Source organism: Diorhabda sublineata, chromosome 5 (genome assembly GCF_026230105.1).
Source record: "Diorhabda sublineata isolate icDioSubl1.1 chromosome 5, icDioSubl1.1, whole genome shotgun sequence".
Classification (NCBI taxonomy): domain Eukaryota; kingdom Metazoa; phylum Arthropoda; class Insecta; order Coleoptera; family Chrysomelidae; genus Diorhabda; species Diorhabda sublineata.
The window spans coordinates 14,830,485-14,848,459 of NC_079478.1; the positions used below are offsets into that span (position 1 = coordinate 14,830,485).

The 17,975-nt window shown below is 33.0% G+C and overlaps 1 protein-coding gene across 2 annotated transcripts in view; it reads left to right on the forward strand.

Annotated features, from left to right (window-relative positions):
- The first annotated feature begins 1,693 nt into the window (after window positions 1-1,693).
- The window catches only part of LOC130443928 (nucleoredoxin-like), a 68,706-nt gene continuing 52,424 nt past the window's right edge, over window positions 1,694-17,975 (forward strand). The window contains exons 1-3 of one of the 2 annotated variants that reach the window (XM_056778826.1): window positions 1,694-1,900; window positions 14,176-14,496; window positions 17,737-17,847. In XM_056778826.1, coding sequence (XP_056634804.1) covers window positions 14,236-14,496; window positions 17,737-17,847 — 372 coding nt within the window. In that variant the 5' untranslated portion in view covers window positions 1,694-1,900; window positions 14,176-14,235. Of the gene's footprint in view, window positions 1,901-14,175; window positions 14,497-17,736; window positions 17,848-17,975 lie in introns of those variants that run through there. The other variant, XM_056778827.1, reaches the window with a different exon arrangement.

Below are 17,975 nucleotides of genomic sequence, written 5' to 3' on the forward strand. Positions count from 1 at the left end.
GTAGAAATGGATATTGCATTTTATTATCGGATAAGAAGCACTCTCATCAACTTGTCAAGATTGTAGTAAAAAAATACTATAAGAGCCATTCTTTTTTCACACCATCTAATCTAGTCATTGATCCGGTTCCATATTGAGAGCTTTATTGTAAAAGAGGAGAGTCTCGTTCTTTATTGACTTGTGTTTCATACAGAAACAATGAATAAAATTCACTTTACTTGAAATGCATAAAAAATAAATTTTTTGACGTAAAACTCGATCCAGTTGATCTTTTATAATGATTCAAATAAGAGATGCTGATGATGACAAAGTTGAAAAAGTATATTATGAACATGTAGGTACAGAAATGTAGAAAGAAGTTGGTCATAGTCGCTTTCCAATTACACAATTTGAACACCCAATTGAGCACTTGCTTTAAGTCCATCTTTCCAAATTATCTTTTTTAAGATCTGTGCGTCGAGCACAGTTACGTTTTCCGCATACCCCTAAATACCAGATAAATGTTTGGGATCCATGAGCTTCAATTTGTGCTTTAAACACATTGATGTTCTATGTTCATTTATTTCAAATACATTTCGTTTTATTTAGACTCACATTTGTGTTTGTTTAAAAAAAAATTTTCTTATATTATTTAATTCAAAGACAAATTGGGAATATGCACTTCAAGAAGAAGACTATAAAACAATTGTAAGTAAGTAATATTTTATATTCAATTAATGAAGTATCTTGGTTGTTGCTAAATATATTTGATACATTCTTATTTAAACTGGTCGTGATACATTTACCGATTTTAACATTTTTAATACCGTTTGTGTTGCTTTACTGACTTTTGCTATTCTTTTCTCTATTTCCCTTTCTCCGTCTCCTTTATTTGAGACAGCGACTCTCAAATATTCGATTTGTTCCACTTTATTTATTCTAGCAGCAATTATTTTCATTACAATTTATATTAATATCGATTTTCCTAGTATTTAGATTTTCTAATTGTTTTCGTTCCCCATGTACTTTTTTTCAGGTGGAACACTAGGCCATTTTTTTTGCCTTCTCTTCCAATAATTTAAATACAGTCTCAATTTTTTTCCCGGATCTTACCATGAGTACCAGGTCGTCCCCATATGCAAGACAGTATGATAATTTCTATAAATTAAACCTTGAGTTATCATGTCCCTGTCATAGACCTTCCCTTATCTTAGTCCCATTTATTTTATATATTTAACTTTTCCATTGCTTCATACGCAATTATCTAATTTTGAAAATAGCTTGACATTGAGTTCGAGGTCAAAGGGATAAAAATTACAACGCCTACACTTTATGGTATTACTATTTTCATTTACTCTTCAATTTTTTTCCACATTACAATGACTTTCATAATCTATTATTTCACTCATCCTAAAAAAACCAATGGTACCAAGATTTAAGGCAAAAATTCTATTTTTTAAATTGAGACTGGTTTAAAAAAATACTGTTTGACTCACATCTTTTGGAATTATTACTAAACACTAAACACAAAGTATTAAATCTCTTTTCATCGTTTTTATTCTTTACATTGAGTGGAACATCTGCTTTGACCAGTATAATAATTTATATTTTTGCCCTACCCACACCACCATCCTCTTTTCTGTTTGTTACGCGGCGCATGTGGCGCAATACGGCGTAACTGCCTCTAACGTTTCATGAGTTGAAATTTAAATTCAGTATAAGTTCTGACGTCGCGACGCCCCCGTAGTTATCGATTCGGAATAATCGACGCTCCAGCGTGAACTTTCGACGAAGGTGAAAGTCATCTCGCCTTGTTCCTTTTTTATTTGTCTCTGTTAGTATTCTTCTTTCGCACGTGTTTCGATTACTTTTTTGTGACTGGTGTTAGTTGCTGTGTTTGGGCAATTCCGACATTTCTTAGGTAAATACATAAAAGATGTTTATGTTAAGTACGTCCTGTCATCAAATGTGGGGATATTTTTACAGCGTAACAAAGAATGTCGCGAGAAAAAACAGAAAATAAATACATGTGTGGAAATTTAAACTAAAACTATATAGCTGACTGGGAAGTACATAACATCTATTATTCAAATAAATTATATCAAATCCTATTAAAATCACAATCTGATATCTAATTAGGGCTTAATAATATGATTTTAATGAACCAATCTATCTATACATTGTCCATCTCATTTTGTTAAAAATGCCTCTTAGACAAAGTTTTGCAGTTAAATCGGAATTTATGTGAAAAACGATTAAACGCACAGTGGCGTTCAGAAATTGATTGGCTCAAATATTTCTATGAAGCGATAGTTTTTTATATTTCATACCATTTCTTTATGAAATAATAATCTATGATACACAGAAAATAAACTATAAAGTGATGAATATTTTTATTTGCAACTGTTTTGTTTTCCTTCTATTAGCTGATTTCTCTTGCAGAGTTGTTTCTAAAATGGCAATAGAGATGATTTAAATTGGTATTAGGTAAACCAAAAAAGGCGAAAGTACGTGGCCCAACAAAGAAAAAACAAAAACATATTGATTTTTAACGTAATCGCTTTTTAGTTCCATACATTTTTCCCAGCGATGTTCAGAAAGTTTGATACCCTTTTTATAATAAGAATCGTTGAGCTCCTCAGAATAGCCATTAACTCTCGACATCACCTCTTCAATGTTGGAAAAACTTTGACCACCGAGCCATTTTTTCAAGTCCTGGAACATAAAATAATCCGAGGGTACTAAGTCTGGCGAATAGGATGCATGAGTTGGAAGCTGAAACTTTAATTTATTGATTTATAAAACTGCTCAAAAATTCGTCTTTATTTTTGTGAAACATTACCAAACACTCGATTTCAGTCGACGATCATCAAGTACCGCTTTGGATTTTCTTTAAAATTTCTGGAGTGTTCAAATCATTTGGTCGACCATTTCGATACTGGTCTTCGCAGGTCGTACTGCCTCGTTTAAACTTGATAAAGAAGGAGCAGTATCACCCAGAGTAGAATTCAGTTCAGCTTTTATATTGGTTGGGCTAATTTGTGTTGTATTCACTGAAAACGTTCACTATGAATAGCTGCCAAATACTAAACAACGTGGTGTCTTCAAACTTGAAATACATAAGTTATAGATTGTGTATTATCTAATACTGTGGTATTTTTTAAGCAACTACCGCCATCTCTAGGTCAGGCCAGGTACTTCTGGGACCATCCTCGTATACCATACAGTTGAATACACTGCTTCTCATCCTATTATCCCCAGCAAAAGGATAGTGGCACAATATCTATTAGGATTTACGTAAATCGAAAGAAAATTTTGAATCGCTTGCTGCAAAACTGAATTCAATTCTCATAAATCGATTTCTATTTAAGCATTCCTATTCCTTTTGCATTCCATTATCAAAGAAAAATAGAAACATCTCTTATTATCAAAGAAAAATAGAAACATCTCTTATTAGTAATTAATAATCGATCTCGATTCCTTGAAAATTATTAGAAATCATTAAAAGCAGCCAAAGGAATATAGAATCGTGCATAATTGTACAAAATCATTTTTACGTTAATCCTTTCATCTGTATTTATTCATGCTAATTAATTATAAATAATAAGTGAAGTAAATATACAAATTCCATTATCAACTAAACGATTTTTTTTTGTATGAAAATCTATTCGAGCAATATCTCTTTGCTATTTTTAACCGTATACAAATAATTAGAACTTGATTGCAGAAGCAATACTATATTATATCGTTTCTTCAAAATTTCTTCTTCCAAATGATCCAATTGGAAAATCATTGATATTGAGCATCATGCTTTTTTGTAATGGGTTTGTTAACACAGGTAGCAACCACAGATTTTTCAACTGTTATGGAAAATAGTGGAATGTGTGTCGAGTATACTTATATGAAAGAAAGAAATATCAAAAAAAATATGTCACTCTCTAAAAATCAATAACAAACCCATACTTGGGACACTCACTCATGACAAAATACAAGTTGTACAGTCATAAAGAGAGAGAGAGAGAGAGAGAGAGAGAGAGAGAGAGAGAAATGCTTTATTGTCAAAATATTGTTACCATTTGTAGATAAAACCTTGTAAAAACTAAAAAACAAACAAATAACTAAATGAAAATACAAATAGAATAAAATTTCAATATACAGAAGAAAATCACAATGAGTAACAAAATTATAGGTAATAGTAATAGATAATAATTAGTCTATAAATCCATAGCAAAAACTAAATCAGTATGTAGCATGCCCGGAATTGAATATTATTATTAGAATAGAAGTCATTTACAGAGTAGAAGGCACTTTCCAGTAAATATGCCCTCAAATTATTGCGAAACGCGGGAAAAGATGATATCGATTTGATTTCAATTGGCAGGTGATTGTGCATTTTTTTGCATTGTAAAATATTGAGCCCTCAACTAATTCTGAACGTGGAGTAGGTAAAGGTTATTCTACGCGTTCCTAAGTGGATAGCTGTGCAACAATCTTTCTGAATTTGGACATGCGGGTTTTTGGACGAATTGGGCAAACAGATTCAAAGATGAATAAGGAATGAAGAATCAGAATTTTTAATCTTTTAAAGAAGTGCTGTGAGCTCTGCTATTAAGTCCGAGTAGATATCTAACAACTCTCTTTTGTAGTTTGAAGATTCAATCAAATTGAGACGCACCACACGTACCCCAGAAGGGAAGGGCAGATTCAACGACGTCTAAGGTGGTGTTATTTAATAAAAAAGAGGTGTTACTCAAAGAGATAAAAGAAGAAATAGAAATAAAATCAACTGAAAACTATGGAAACACAACAATTAGAATTGTGTGGCCACTAATCAATGATAATTAAGAATGGGAAAGAATGTGACAGAATCAGTAAAACAAAAAAAGTGGGATAATAAAGAAAAATGTTACAACAATTTAACCACAAAACAAAGGCTTAAAGCAAAGCATGTAATACAAAACAAGAATAAATTGGCCCATTTTTTTTTTAATTGAATCATAACACTTTAACATCTTAGGATAGATGAGGTAATTGATTATGAACGAGGGTGAATCAAAAATTACTTGTCGTCCTAAAATTTCATTAAACTATATTGGGCGTACAAGAGTTAAATTATTTTTCAATATAGAATCCACTCTTATTAATTCACTGGGTCTGGCGAGCTTCAAGATTCCGTATACCTTCTTGGTATAAAATTATCTGTTGGTCCTAAAGCCGTTTGCAGCGTATCCGGAACATCCATGTCTGAAGGAAATCAACGATCTTTAGAAACGTCTTTGAGCAGTTCATAGCGAGATCTGATCTGTAGGGAGAGTGTACCAGGGTCTAAAACTTTAGTTGATTTTTTTTATGGTGTAATGGGCCGTGTACGATCGGTCGTTGTAGAAACAATTTCATTTAAAATTCGAATCGCTGACTTCAGCGTGTTTACTAACAGATCACTTTAGTACGCATGTTTTAAGTTAGTCCCTGTTATGATAACGAAAATACTGTTGTAACTAAGCAATAACTGTCGCGGACGTGACTTAACTCCGCACACGTGACCACAGACGCGCGAATTCAGCACATGCGGTCTCTTTCTATTTTGGTTTAACCAAGTAGTAATTCGAAAAGGGATAGTTATTTTTGTTTTATCCCCTTTCATATGCAAAATAAAAAAAAAACCCTTTCTGTTGACAAAAAAGTTCATAATCTATTTCTCTGGTGATAATAACAGCTCTTTATTTTCAGGAAAATGCGATATTTTGAAAATAGTGATTTAGTTAATTGTAGTGTCATTCTAATATTACACAGAAAAATTCAAAGGTACCTTTGTGAAGTTGCATTGAAACTGAATTATTTGAAAATTTCAAGTAGACTACTCCAGTCATCATTTTAGTTCATTATAATTATAAAGCTTGGAATAGTGGAATATAGTCGCCAATTACAACGTACTTCTGAATGCTATCTGAAAGTCAAAAGCAGTTCGTTGAATTTCCGGTTTTGCATCTCTCAACATTTTCTGTAATTTCACATTTTCCAATACTTTTCAATTCAGTTTCATATTATAAGCCTCTACAGATATTTAATTATATTTTCTTTGAACAAAATCATTAACTTGCAATAAATTCACCCAAAACAATGTCAAATATCAAATAATTTTAATTGAAATCATTTCCTGTATACAAATTTTTTATAGAAATATTGCTAGTAGTTTCTTAAATGAATGTTGACTGGTGCAATTTTGTATATTGAGGGAAGCATTAGACAATGTGAAATAGGACATTTTATTCGAGAAACAGGATAAATAATGTGCTGCCTGTACAGGGTGTTTCAAAAAAGGTGATCCCTTCTCTAGGATAGATAGAAGACTGATAAATATTTGAGATTTGCTCATTAAAAAAATTTACACATACACATTTTTCACGATTTTGCGGTAATTACTAGTAACATTTTTTACGAATATGTTTTGTGAGCTGATATATTCAATGAATTAGTTTTTAAGTCTGACTCTCATTGAGGGTGCTGGTTACACAATTCGCACCAAGTAGTATTGAACATAAGTTTTTCAATATTTGATTTATTAAGCAATATTTCAAGTGAACCTAAACATCACTTAATATTAAACCAAAAAGGAACTCTTAATAAAACTCAATACTGTATACCGTTTTCAAAATATTTTGATTTAAACATAATGAAGTAATAACCGATGCAGGTATGAAGTAATGATAAATGTATTAATTAAACAAAAAATCACGTGATGAAAATTTAGAAAAAAGGCTAATAATATAAAATAGAATTCAATTAGAGTAGTTGTTCAAAATGTCAGAAAAATCGAGGAAGAGGTATGAAGCAATGTGTCAATACTTGAAGAAATTCAGAAACCATACTTCTGGCGTAAGTAAAAATCTGCTGTATAAGTTTCCATTAAACTTATGGTGTGAACATTTCATACTACAAACTACTCTTTCCATACAAATACAAACTTTCCAAGTATCTTAAACATCACATTAAAAAAAACAAAAATTATTGTTAGTTTGACATTCTTGATAACATGAAAAATTAAAGGTATTCCCCATGTTTGTAGTTAGAATTTAAAAAATGTTTTTTGAGTAAATAAACTAAACGTTTCATGTAGCATAAATTGTTACCACCCAAGAGTGTAGATTTACAACTCATCATCATGATGATTTACAGCCCATCATCAGGGGCAATCGATATCTTTTTGGTAATTGTTACGGGCGGTAGTAAATCCGGCCAGATAACAGGTAGATGGCCTTTTGGTGTAGTAAATTCGGCCAGAGAACTTTGTGATAGAGGGAATATTGATGTATGCAACTTTGAGATTGGTAAATGTAAACTCACAACTAAATTTACAAAAATGCACAAATTCATACAAATACAACAACCTAACCTAACCAGTTTTAGAGGTACTACTAAAGCAGAAGTTATATTGAAATTTTGTGGCTGAGAACTATTATTTCTGAAGCCAAATGTCAACACACGCACACAAACACACACTTGTGAATGAGAGAATAATAAAATTATGAAGCACTCATAATTTTTACAAGACAAAACCTGTTACTGTTTTTCTGTACAGTTAACTTGTGTTCATTTATTTTAGTTATGGATTAGTAAGTAGGTTTTATTACTCTCTTATTCAGAAAAATAGACTATAACAATTTTTTTAGACGACGCCATCTGAAAGTTGTTCGTTCTGTATCCATTTACATACCGAAAGTTGCGTTTTGAGTGTTCTATGTAGTGAAAGTTACAGTTTAAATGTCACTCTAGCCACTTCAATGTTGACAGTTTCACTTCGATGATTTTGCATAACCTTAAATTTACAATTTTCTGAAATTATTTGTTTTATCCGAAGTTTTGTCTAAATTATTGAATAACAATGAATGATGATGGAAAAGAAAACATCAGCGATGAAGAGTTACTCGAATCCACGCCACCTGATCTCACCGACGAAAGCAATGCGGCCTTAATTCGTTGCCGGATAAATCTCGTGCAAGGTACGAAAAACAGTACGAGCTCTTTATGAAGTGGTGTCACCAGAAAAAGGCGGAAAACCCAACGGGAAACGTAATGCTCGTTTATTTTTCAAAAAAATCTTATTCTGGAAAAGTTCTACTTTATGGTCTACATTCTCGATAATTCTCTCGCAATTAAACAAGATATTCATATCAACAAATATCCAAACTCATCAATTTCCTGAAGCAAAGGGTACACTGCAAAAAACTCAAAAACTTTATCCAGAGGAAATATAATAGAATTCTTGTTACATTCTTATGCGTCGTATAAAAAATGTTGTATACACCGCGGTTGAAATACTACTTTGTTGAATTCGTGTGTTGCTCGCCTCGCTTCGCTCGTCACGAAATTTTCAGACTCGTTCAACAAAGTAGCACTTTCAGTCCTTGGCATACAAATAACTATTTCACTCCAAAATATTGTAGTAACTGAAACAACTGTAGAAACAATATTTCATATACCCCAAAAGTGTTAAGAGCTCTAACGATGATTACGATTTTCTAGAAATTCCATTTATCTGATTCCGCTACACTTAGGTATTCCCAAAGTTTATCTAATATATGAAAATCTGATTTAGGGATGTTTTTGAATATATTCAGTGAAAACATTAATTTTTCCGTTTTCGGATACATACCTATTTACCTCCTGTACTTAGGTACCTGTGACAATTTTTGGTCGCCAGAGCCATATCATTGATTTCAGAGAACAAGGTTGTTATTCTACTGCATTGTTATTTCATTGTGAAAACATTCCATTTCTGTGGATTGAAATATAGATTTTTTAAAATATAGAGGAGGCTGGAATATCAGAAAAGACGCATAAAATATGAAACCGTACAAAGAATTTTCATTTCAAAATTCCAGAAATCCATTGGAATTTACACCCGTCGTTGAAAACAGCATTCCATTTATATATAGTTGTAGATTAAGAAAGATGATATTGCTTTTTCCCGAACAACGCTGTTTTTTTTGTATTGTTGATAGTCTTCATTATTAAGGGAACTGGATGAATGTGGATGTTTTCGTTTGACGTTATTTACGCAAAATAAAATAACGTGTTTGTTTTCGCATTTTAGAAATGAAACTGACTTATAGCTCCATGCTTACTATACAGACTACTATGACATATAAACTTACATCATGTGGATCAAAGGTAGTATCGGATTGCTCCTGAAAAATTATTTCCATCTCAACTATTTTGTATTAAACAGGCTTTGACATAAAATAGAAGTTTTAATATTAAAAAAATTCTGATTATAATTTGTAAAAATGCAATAAAATAAAAGACTTCTATGCGAATAAACTATTGTTTTTTAGAGTAGGGAAACATTTGAATTTATTTCTATGAATGGTTATCAAGTGAATATGATCATTCTAAAAAAAGAGAAAATATGTTTCTCCACCTAATTGATCTACAAAACATACACACGTACAAACTGCAACAAGTAAAAATTATTCGATTTTGGTATTATTTGGCATACATATCAAGGAAATATGTGAATGATTAACATTTCACATTAATCGGGTAGAAATCAACTTTCCTATTAATATTCAATCCCTAAGACATAAAACAGATGAACTGTATTTTTTTCTAGATGAGTTTCATTTTCCAGAGATTGTTGCCATCCCTGAACATTGGCTAAACAATAATGAGTCTGTTCTTGTCAAAAACTATAATACAGTAGCAAGATTCAATAGAACTAATTTATCTTATGTAGGTACTATGATCATGTCCACAAACAACGACTTTTTCGAAATAATACACTTCAATGATATAATATCTGAGAAAATATTAGAATTTTCTATCGTCTAAACCAAGACTTTTGACCTCTGTTTTGTTTGTATTTACAGAAAACATGACGCTCAATATTGACTATTCCAGTATTCCAGTTCCACCTGGTCAAGAATGTCTTCAATCAATTTTTGGTATGGTCATGCATATAATGGCACCAACCAGAATAACTAAGACCAGTTCCAGTACTATAGACTATGTCGTGTTATCATATAATCCAGAATCCACCGACTGTACTGTCTTTAATTCAGGTCTCTCCGGTCATGAACCAGTGATAACAAAATTTTCGGTAAAATCCAATACTAAAAATGCTTCTGGCAAATTATGCCGTATCTTTTCGGAAAAAAATTTTCAAAACTTCAAGCATAGTTGTCAAAAAACTAACTGGAACATGCTCTCTGGTGAAGTGGACTTTGTATTTTCTAGATTCACAAAATCACTAATTAATCGTCCAATTCTTTTCCTCTAAAGCGAATGAAAAATAAGCAAAATAAACCCTGGTTCACTGAAAGTTTACGTATATCTGCAAAGATCATGCGAAATTCATCTCACCTAAAGAGATTCTCGGATAGTGTCATCTTCACAAATTACGTGAAACTATACAGAAAAATGTATCATGAGACAACAAAAGCTTCCAAAGATATTTATTATAATAGGAGACTCGCCAGTTCTTGTAATGTTGCTGAAGAGACATGGTCCATTGTGAATGATATAAGCCTTCTTCATCGAGCATAATCTCTACTTCACCTAATGACCTCAATAATTACTTTGTGAATGTAGCCAAAAATTTATCAAACTCTATAACTCTTTCTCATAATCCGATTTCATATCTCCCTGATGCTAATGCTAACTTACACAGTTTCTTCTTTATACCCGTAGTTTTAGCAGAGTTTCGCAGTACAATTAATGACATCAATAATAAATACTCACCTGGAACTGATATGCTTACATAAAAAATGTTTTCGAGTTATATCACCTTACCACTTTAATTACTATCCATCAATTTGGGGTCTTAAGTAACAAATGCACAAATGATATTCTCCCTCCTTAATAATGTGTACTACAGCCAAAACATCCATCACTCCAGTGCAACAACTTTTTGTGATTTTTTATGGCTTTTGACTGTGTTAATCACAATATTTTAATTAACAAATTGCAGTACTACTGCTTCAGGGGAACACCTCTTGCATGGTTTAAGTGATATCATACCAATAGAATGTGAAGTGCCCCAAGGCTCAGTACTAGGCCATATTTTGTTTCTTTTGTTTATAAACAACATCGGTTATCTAGACAACAGTTTCTCTTGGAGCAGCCCTAATCTCACGTCACTTCATAGTACTATATCTAGTGACCTCATCACCCTTAAATTATGGTACGCTTCTAACCTTCTATGTCTCAATGTTTCTAAAACTGTAGTTTTATCCTATAAAAATACTTGCACGCTTTTATATTCAATAACCCACCATCGACGAATCTGTAAAATTTTTAGGGCTTGTTGTGGACAATTCCTTGAAATGGGAGTTACATATTACCTCCTCCTGTTTTGCGCCGAGATCAGTTTCCAAAGAACTGAATTTATCCACCTCCTCAACAGTCTATTATGTCCTTATTGAGTCGCATCTCCGGTATGCTCTTCCCTTCTGGGGTAAATGTGGTGCATCTCAATTTGAGCAAATATTCAAACTATAAAAGAGATTTGTTAGATATTTACTCGGACTTAACAGCAAGGCTCACTGCAAGTACTTCTTTAAATGATTAAAAATTCTGACTCTTCCTTCCTTATTCATCTTTGATTCCGTTTACCTAATTCGTAAGCACGCTTCTCCAATTTCATAAAGATTGTTGCACGGCTATCCACTAAAGAACGCGGGGCACGACCTTTATCTACCTAATCCACATTTATAATTAGTTAAGGGTTCAATATTTTAAAATGCAAAAAAACGCACAATTACTTCACAATTGAAATTAAATCGATATCATCTTTTCCCGCATTCTGTAATACTTGAGGGCATAGTTACTTCAAAGCGCTTTCTACTCTGTAAACGAATTCTATTCTATAATAATTTAATTCTGAATATGCTGCATACTGCTTTAATTTTTGCTATAGAGTTATTTACTAATTATTACCTATAACTAATACCTATAATTTAGTCACGGTTTTATTCTGTATATTGAAATTTTATTTCATTTGTATTATCTTTATTTACTTATTTTTTTGTTTGTCTTTTAGTTTTTACAACTTTTGTCTACAAATTGTAACAATTTTTTTTAAAAAAAGCATTTCTCTCTATCTCTCTGTAAATCTCTGCTGATACACTCCCATGAAGACTCCACGATCTCTTCTACATTTCTTAATGCGTCTAAACCCGTGGAAAATTTACAGATTGGCCACCTGTAGGCTATTCATCTTTTGCTGCCTTTACTGACCTCTAAAATTTGATACCTAAGTTCACAATTATTTAAACTAAATTTTTCCCGCTGCAAAGAATTTTTGAAAGACATTATTTTAAGCAAACTTGAATCATGTACTACTTTCAAAGTAAGGTAAGGTTTGTTTTAAAAACTATACTCAACACTTATGCTCCACTTGATGCATACGATTCACAGTTTAAAAGCATTAAAATTATATTGTACGAAAAATTGTTGACTAGGTCTGACTGTATGCATAAAATGGCTTAAGCGTTAGGAGCTTCTTCACTTAAGTCGATAGTAAATAGCCCTCCATTCTTTTCAAACCACTCTCACCTAAATAATTCTTTGCTGATGTACACAATAAGAACAATACGAACTGAAAGTTAGTAGCTTTCAAAGTGCTCCATTTTCCAGGAAGGCTAGAGCCCATGGTAAAAACTTACTCAATTATATAAGAAAAAAAAATTCCTCATCGGTCTCTTGGTAACTCAGATATGAGACAATTAGAAACGTATTAACTGGATTTTTCCATTGAATATTCTTTTCTGTTTTCTTTTTCTACACGCTTCATTTTATCTCCTTTTCTTCAAAATATTCAAAATTTTCTTATGCTGACCATCGAAACTCATCTTTTCAATAATAATTATTTCCGATCTTGTAAACTGATATGAAACTTTGCAGGTTAAAATTTGACTCCTCTTGTAATCCGCCCTAGGGTAAAGCCTACTCAGCCTGCTGGTAGATCCCCTACTGGTCTATACGTATTCATAATCAGGTGATCAATATTCTCCATAGGTGTCTCATTCCATTCCGCCTCCTTCCCATGTCGAAGAGCCTTCAAAGTTTAAGGAGTCCACTATAAATTTCTTCACCTCCTACTCACTTTTCATTGGAAAGTTACTGTTTTATGAAACCTCCCTCGTATTCTAATGTATATTTTATATATCTAAATCGTTTGTTCTATAATAACAAATACCGATCTTATATTGATAAATGTTTTATTTAATATCGGTAATTATGTATAGAATACAATATTAGATAAATGTCCGCCTCTGTTAGCCGAATATTTTGTTTCAGTTGCTCCAGCGTTTCTGGTTTGTTTGCATAAAATTTGCTTTTCAGATATCCCCACAAAGAGATGTCCGGTATAGTCAAATCAGGCGATCGTGGAGGCCAATCAACATCACCATTTCTTGAAATAACTTGTGGAAAGAGGTATCGCAGTAATTCCATTGTAATCCTGACTGTGTGCAATGTGATACCGTCTTGTTGATACCACATGTTAATCAAGCCTAAAGCATGCAGTAGAGGCGTTAAAAAATTTTCAATCATATCACGATATCGTTCCCCGTTTTCAGTTTTAAAGAAGTAAGGTCCAATGATTCCTCCTTACCAAATTGCACACCAAACTGTCATTGGATGGATGCAAAGGTGACTCATGAATAATTTGAGGGTTTTCCATTGCCCAGAACCAATTATTCTGTTCATTTACATTCAAATGAAAATGTGCCTCGTCACTGTAACATCCTATTGGCATATGTATGTCGGCGCAAATGGTCTTTTGGAAAAAGCCCTAGTGTCAACTTAGTTTTAAATGGAAACAAATGCAAATCCTTGTACAAAATTGGAGCCAAACCTGTTCTTTGAAGACCAAGCTCCTGAACACGGCGTCGAATTGAGGTTGATGGATTGTTTTGAACACTTTCTTGAGCAGCAGTAATGTTTTTTCACAGAACTATCTCATCGTCACAGTAATCGATGATTGATTTTGATAAAATGTTTTAACAATTAAAACACGTTGGCTCACCGAATATTTTTCTATAATAAAATTGCCACGTCTCTACTTCACAAACACCAAATATGTATTGTCAACACTAATGTTTAACAAAATTGCGGCTAAACAAAGTAGTATACCTTCCCGGCGGACACTCAGATATATATCATATTTATCTAACGTTCTGTCTTTCGTTTCAGCTTTTCAACGATGCCGTTTAGTTAATGCTTTAAGCCATTAGCGATCTCTAATTCTGCATAATGGAAAAAACCAAATGGCACGACCGTCTCTTCGGTAAAAAGCTAATAAAATGCGACTCTGTGAACACCAACTCTAACTCCAACAACTTCGAGCTTATCTCTACCAGCGAAGCTCTCCAAAATGTAAATATTACGGGCGTTTATTTTTCTTTCGCTAATATTAATCTTCAAAGTGACGAGTTTATCAACAAACTGAAAGATCTCCACGAAAGGCTAAAAAGTGGTAGTTGCAATGATGAGAAAAAATTTGAAGTTATACAGGTGAGGATATTAATGAGTCAAATAAATATTAATTAACTGGTAACGTTTTGTAATATATTTTTAATATGCTTTTGGATAAACCCAAGGTTTAGGAATCTGAATAAATTATAATTAAAAATGAGATTGAAGTCACAAGAATCCAAAAAAATTATATTGAATTTAGTAAATTGTAATAAAATAATTTATCCAAAATGTATTGTGAATATTTTTCAAATTTAGTCTCGCATAAAAGAAAACATAGTAAAAATTGCATAAATAACCTGAAGCTTGGAAGAAATTAAAGTGAAATGTAAGTTCGGAACATAAAATATTGTTTTCTCATTTATGTATTCAAATATTATCTTCTCTTTGAAATATGCGCTAGAAATGTAGAGTAATTCGCTTGATGAAGCTAACCATTAATCAGATAATATTTTCAGTCAGTATCTCAATATTGAATCAATCAATCCAATGGAAAAATAATTTCAACTACAATTTGTAGTAGGCCAATCACCGAAGGGATTGAGACATTTGTCATATCTGTGGACAAGCCTCTCAATACCCTCTTCAAAGAAAGTAGTAATGGCGAATCTGCGATTTTCTTTAATCGTTCTATCTACTCGTCGAATCAGGTCATTTGAAACGTCAGATTGCGTTCTTGGACCCCTTCATCATGCACAACATTACGGCCATCTTCAACCTTTCGACACCTTTCACGCACCACTCTATCATTTATTCTCATTCTAGATGGATTTCTGCAGCACTTTGGCCTTCAGCCTGTCGGAAACGAATCCCATTTCGCAATTCACACTTACCAGGAGCAACAATGATGGCGGACGTGTTTGCGCGGCTGGAGCACAACGCCGACTGACGCCTGATTGGCAACAATTGCGGAATGTGTACTGCGTCTAAAGCGCATTCCTGTTTTCTTCTGCTCGCGTAGCCTCTGAGCGATCAGAGATTGAAAAAAAACGGCCCTCGTTCCCATTTGCATTCAACTCTAAATAAAAACAATCCATTAACAGCAAAAGAGAAGTTCCAAGAGAATAGAGTTAATTTTCAAATATGCCCAAACGAACAACTACTTAATTGCCGTAAGATAACTTTGATATATTATGTATATCCACAATATAAGTTACGTATGTATTTCTACCAACGACAGTTTCGATCATGCATGGCAATTACTATGGCTCAAGCAGAAGAAATGTACACCAATTTCAGTTTGCTGCTGCGGTCATGTTCTTTGTATTGCTACTTCATGATGCCGCTGCTTATGCAATCATATCTATTGTGATTTTTCTAGCAATACAAAGAAAATTTAACCCATTGAATTTTATTAACAAATCTGCAAGGTTTACGGAGAAAATACTGTGAGTGATTCAATGATTAGAAGATGGGTCAGATAGTTTAATAAAGATCATGATCAAGTGCACGATGACAAACGATGTGGACGCCCATCTTTGATACTGATTTACGTAATTGAAGGGAAGCTTATGTGAAACCATATACTGACAAGGAGTGGTTTTGCTATGGAATTCATACAAATCTCACGATCATTAATTTATGAAATTGTTGAAATTTGAAATTTTGAAAACTTTGCTCGTGTTGAGTAACCGATATTTTACTGAACAACAAAAAAACAACGGAAGGGCAGTGCACTGCAGGTTTGAAAACACTACAATGAAGACGGTGATGATAATCTTTCTAGTATGGTCATAGGAATTGAATCTTGGGTATCTTCGGAGAAACCCAGAAACTAAAGGCAAATTCCGTCCCAAATGAAAGTTAGCAGCCTAAGACAACTCGGAAACTCATGTACACCGTTTTTGGGAAAAGGCACTTTGCTGAGTGATTTCTGACCACGATGCCAAATAAGCAATTCACATGTTTACTGTGAGACCATTAATTTGCGCTGCGCAAGACAGAACTAGCGTCGAGGATTACTATCAAAAGATGTTTTTTTCGAGCTCACTCTGCGAACGTGACAACAAAATTCCTACAGGAATTTAGATGGGACGTGTTTCATCATCCTCCGTACACTTTGGTGTTCACTACTTTAACGATTATGAAGTGACCATAGCTGGAAGAGAATCGAACAAAAAAATTGTACGAGCGATTGGATCAAATAGTGGGAATACACACGGAGCATCTGCTCTTCCGTTAAAGGAACTTGCTGGAGCATAGATAATTATAAGCTGGGTTTGAGAATAACACAAAACTTTGAGGCGTTGCTGAATATGATAACAATTTGTTCGTATAGTTGACGCTATGTAAATTCCAAAGATATTAAATTTATTAAACACAACAAACAATCTAGCCTAGAAAAGGTACTGTGTACATGACTATACCAAACCTAATTCCATTAGTCGAAAAACCGAGGAAGGAGTAGAATAAACATTGGTGACGGGAGAAGGTCAATGGTTGTGCAATGTTTCATTACTCTGCCATTATCTCGTATTCTACTACATCAATTATTTTTACATTGGTACAGTTCGCAGGATGATCAGTACTTGACCACTATACTAAACTGTATACTATATCAATGAAAGCGGAGCTTAACTATCAGGAGAGAAACAATACATGATTAATTTTTGTTGACATGATAAATTTAATTAGTGGTAATTGTACTGAAGTTATTAAATGTTATACGTAGAAATTTTTTACCCGCCATATTATAATAGTTGTACTTTTAACTTCTTGTCAATTACTTCCACAATTTTTCTTTATCGTTATAACTTATTATTTATGTTGTCGTTGATGTTGAAGTTTAGGCATCTGTGGTTGATTTCCACCCTCCTAGTTTTTTTTTTCACTATTCTGATGGCACCACTCTCGTTCACACTAATTGTTTGCCAATAATAGTCAAAATTTTATATGGTGCATTCAATATTATGGTAATTATTACATTGTCAATAGTATTCAATTGACAAGAGTGTCATTTCATGTCAATAATCTGTTAGCTAGATTATATGGGAGGGGTAGATGAATATATTTGTAAATTATAATCCTCCCAATTTTAGAGTAAATGAGATCCATCCAAGTACAAGTATACCAAGCTTCTGGATCAAATAATACAAATTTAAAAGGAGGATCAGGATAATGAAGGGTACAATAAATTCCTCTTAATACTGACTTTTAATTGGTTATTCATTCTGTACTTCAATCAACGAAATATAAATAAAGTTTAATTATTATCTCATTTCCTCGAAACTTAATATTACTTTTTATGAAGTGAACTATGTATAACTTCAGTTTTTTTAGGTTGTGATGTGGTCACATAACGATAATTACGGCGATATCGAAAGTAGCCACCGGGAGAGCTTGATGGGATTACCATGGTTTGCCATGCCTTTTAGTGAGATCGATTTGAAGGTTAGTCTACTCTTCACTAGCGCTAAATTGCTTTCCGTATTTCGACTGCTTGATAAATGCAATATCTTTTCTGCCTGCATATAACGAGAGACAAATTTATTTTGAAAAGTTTGTAACTTTTATGAAAG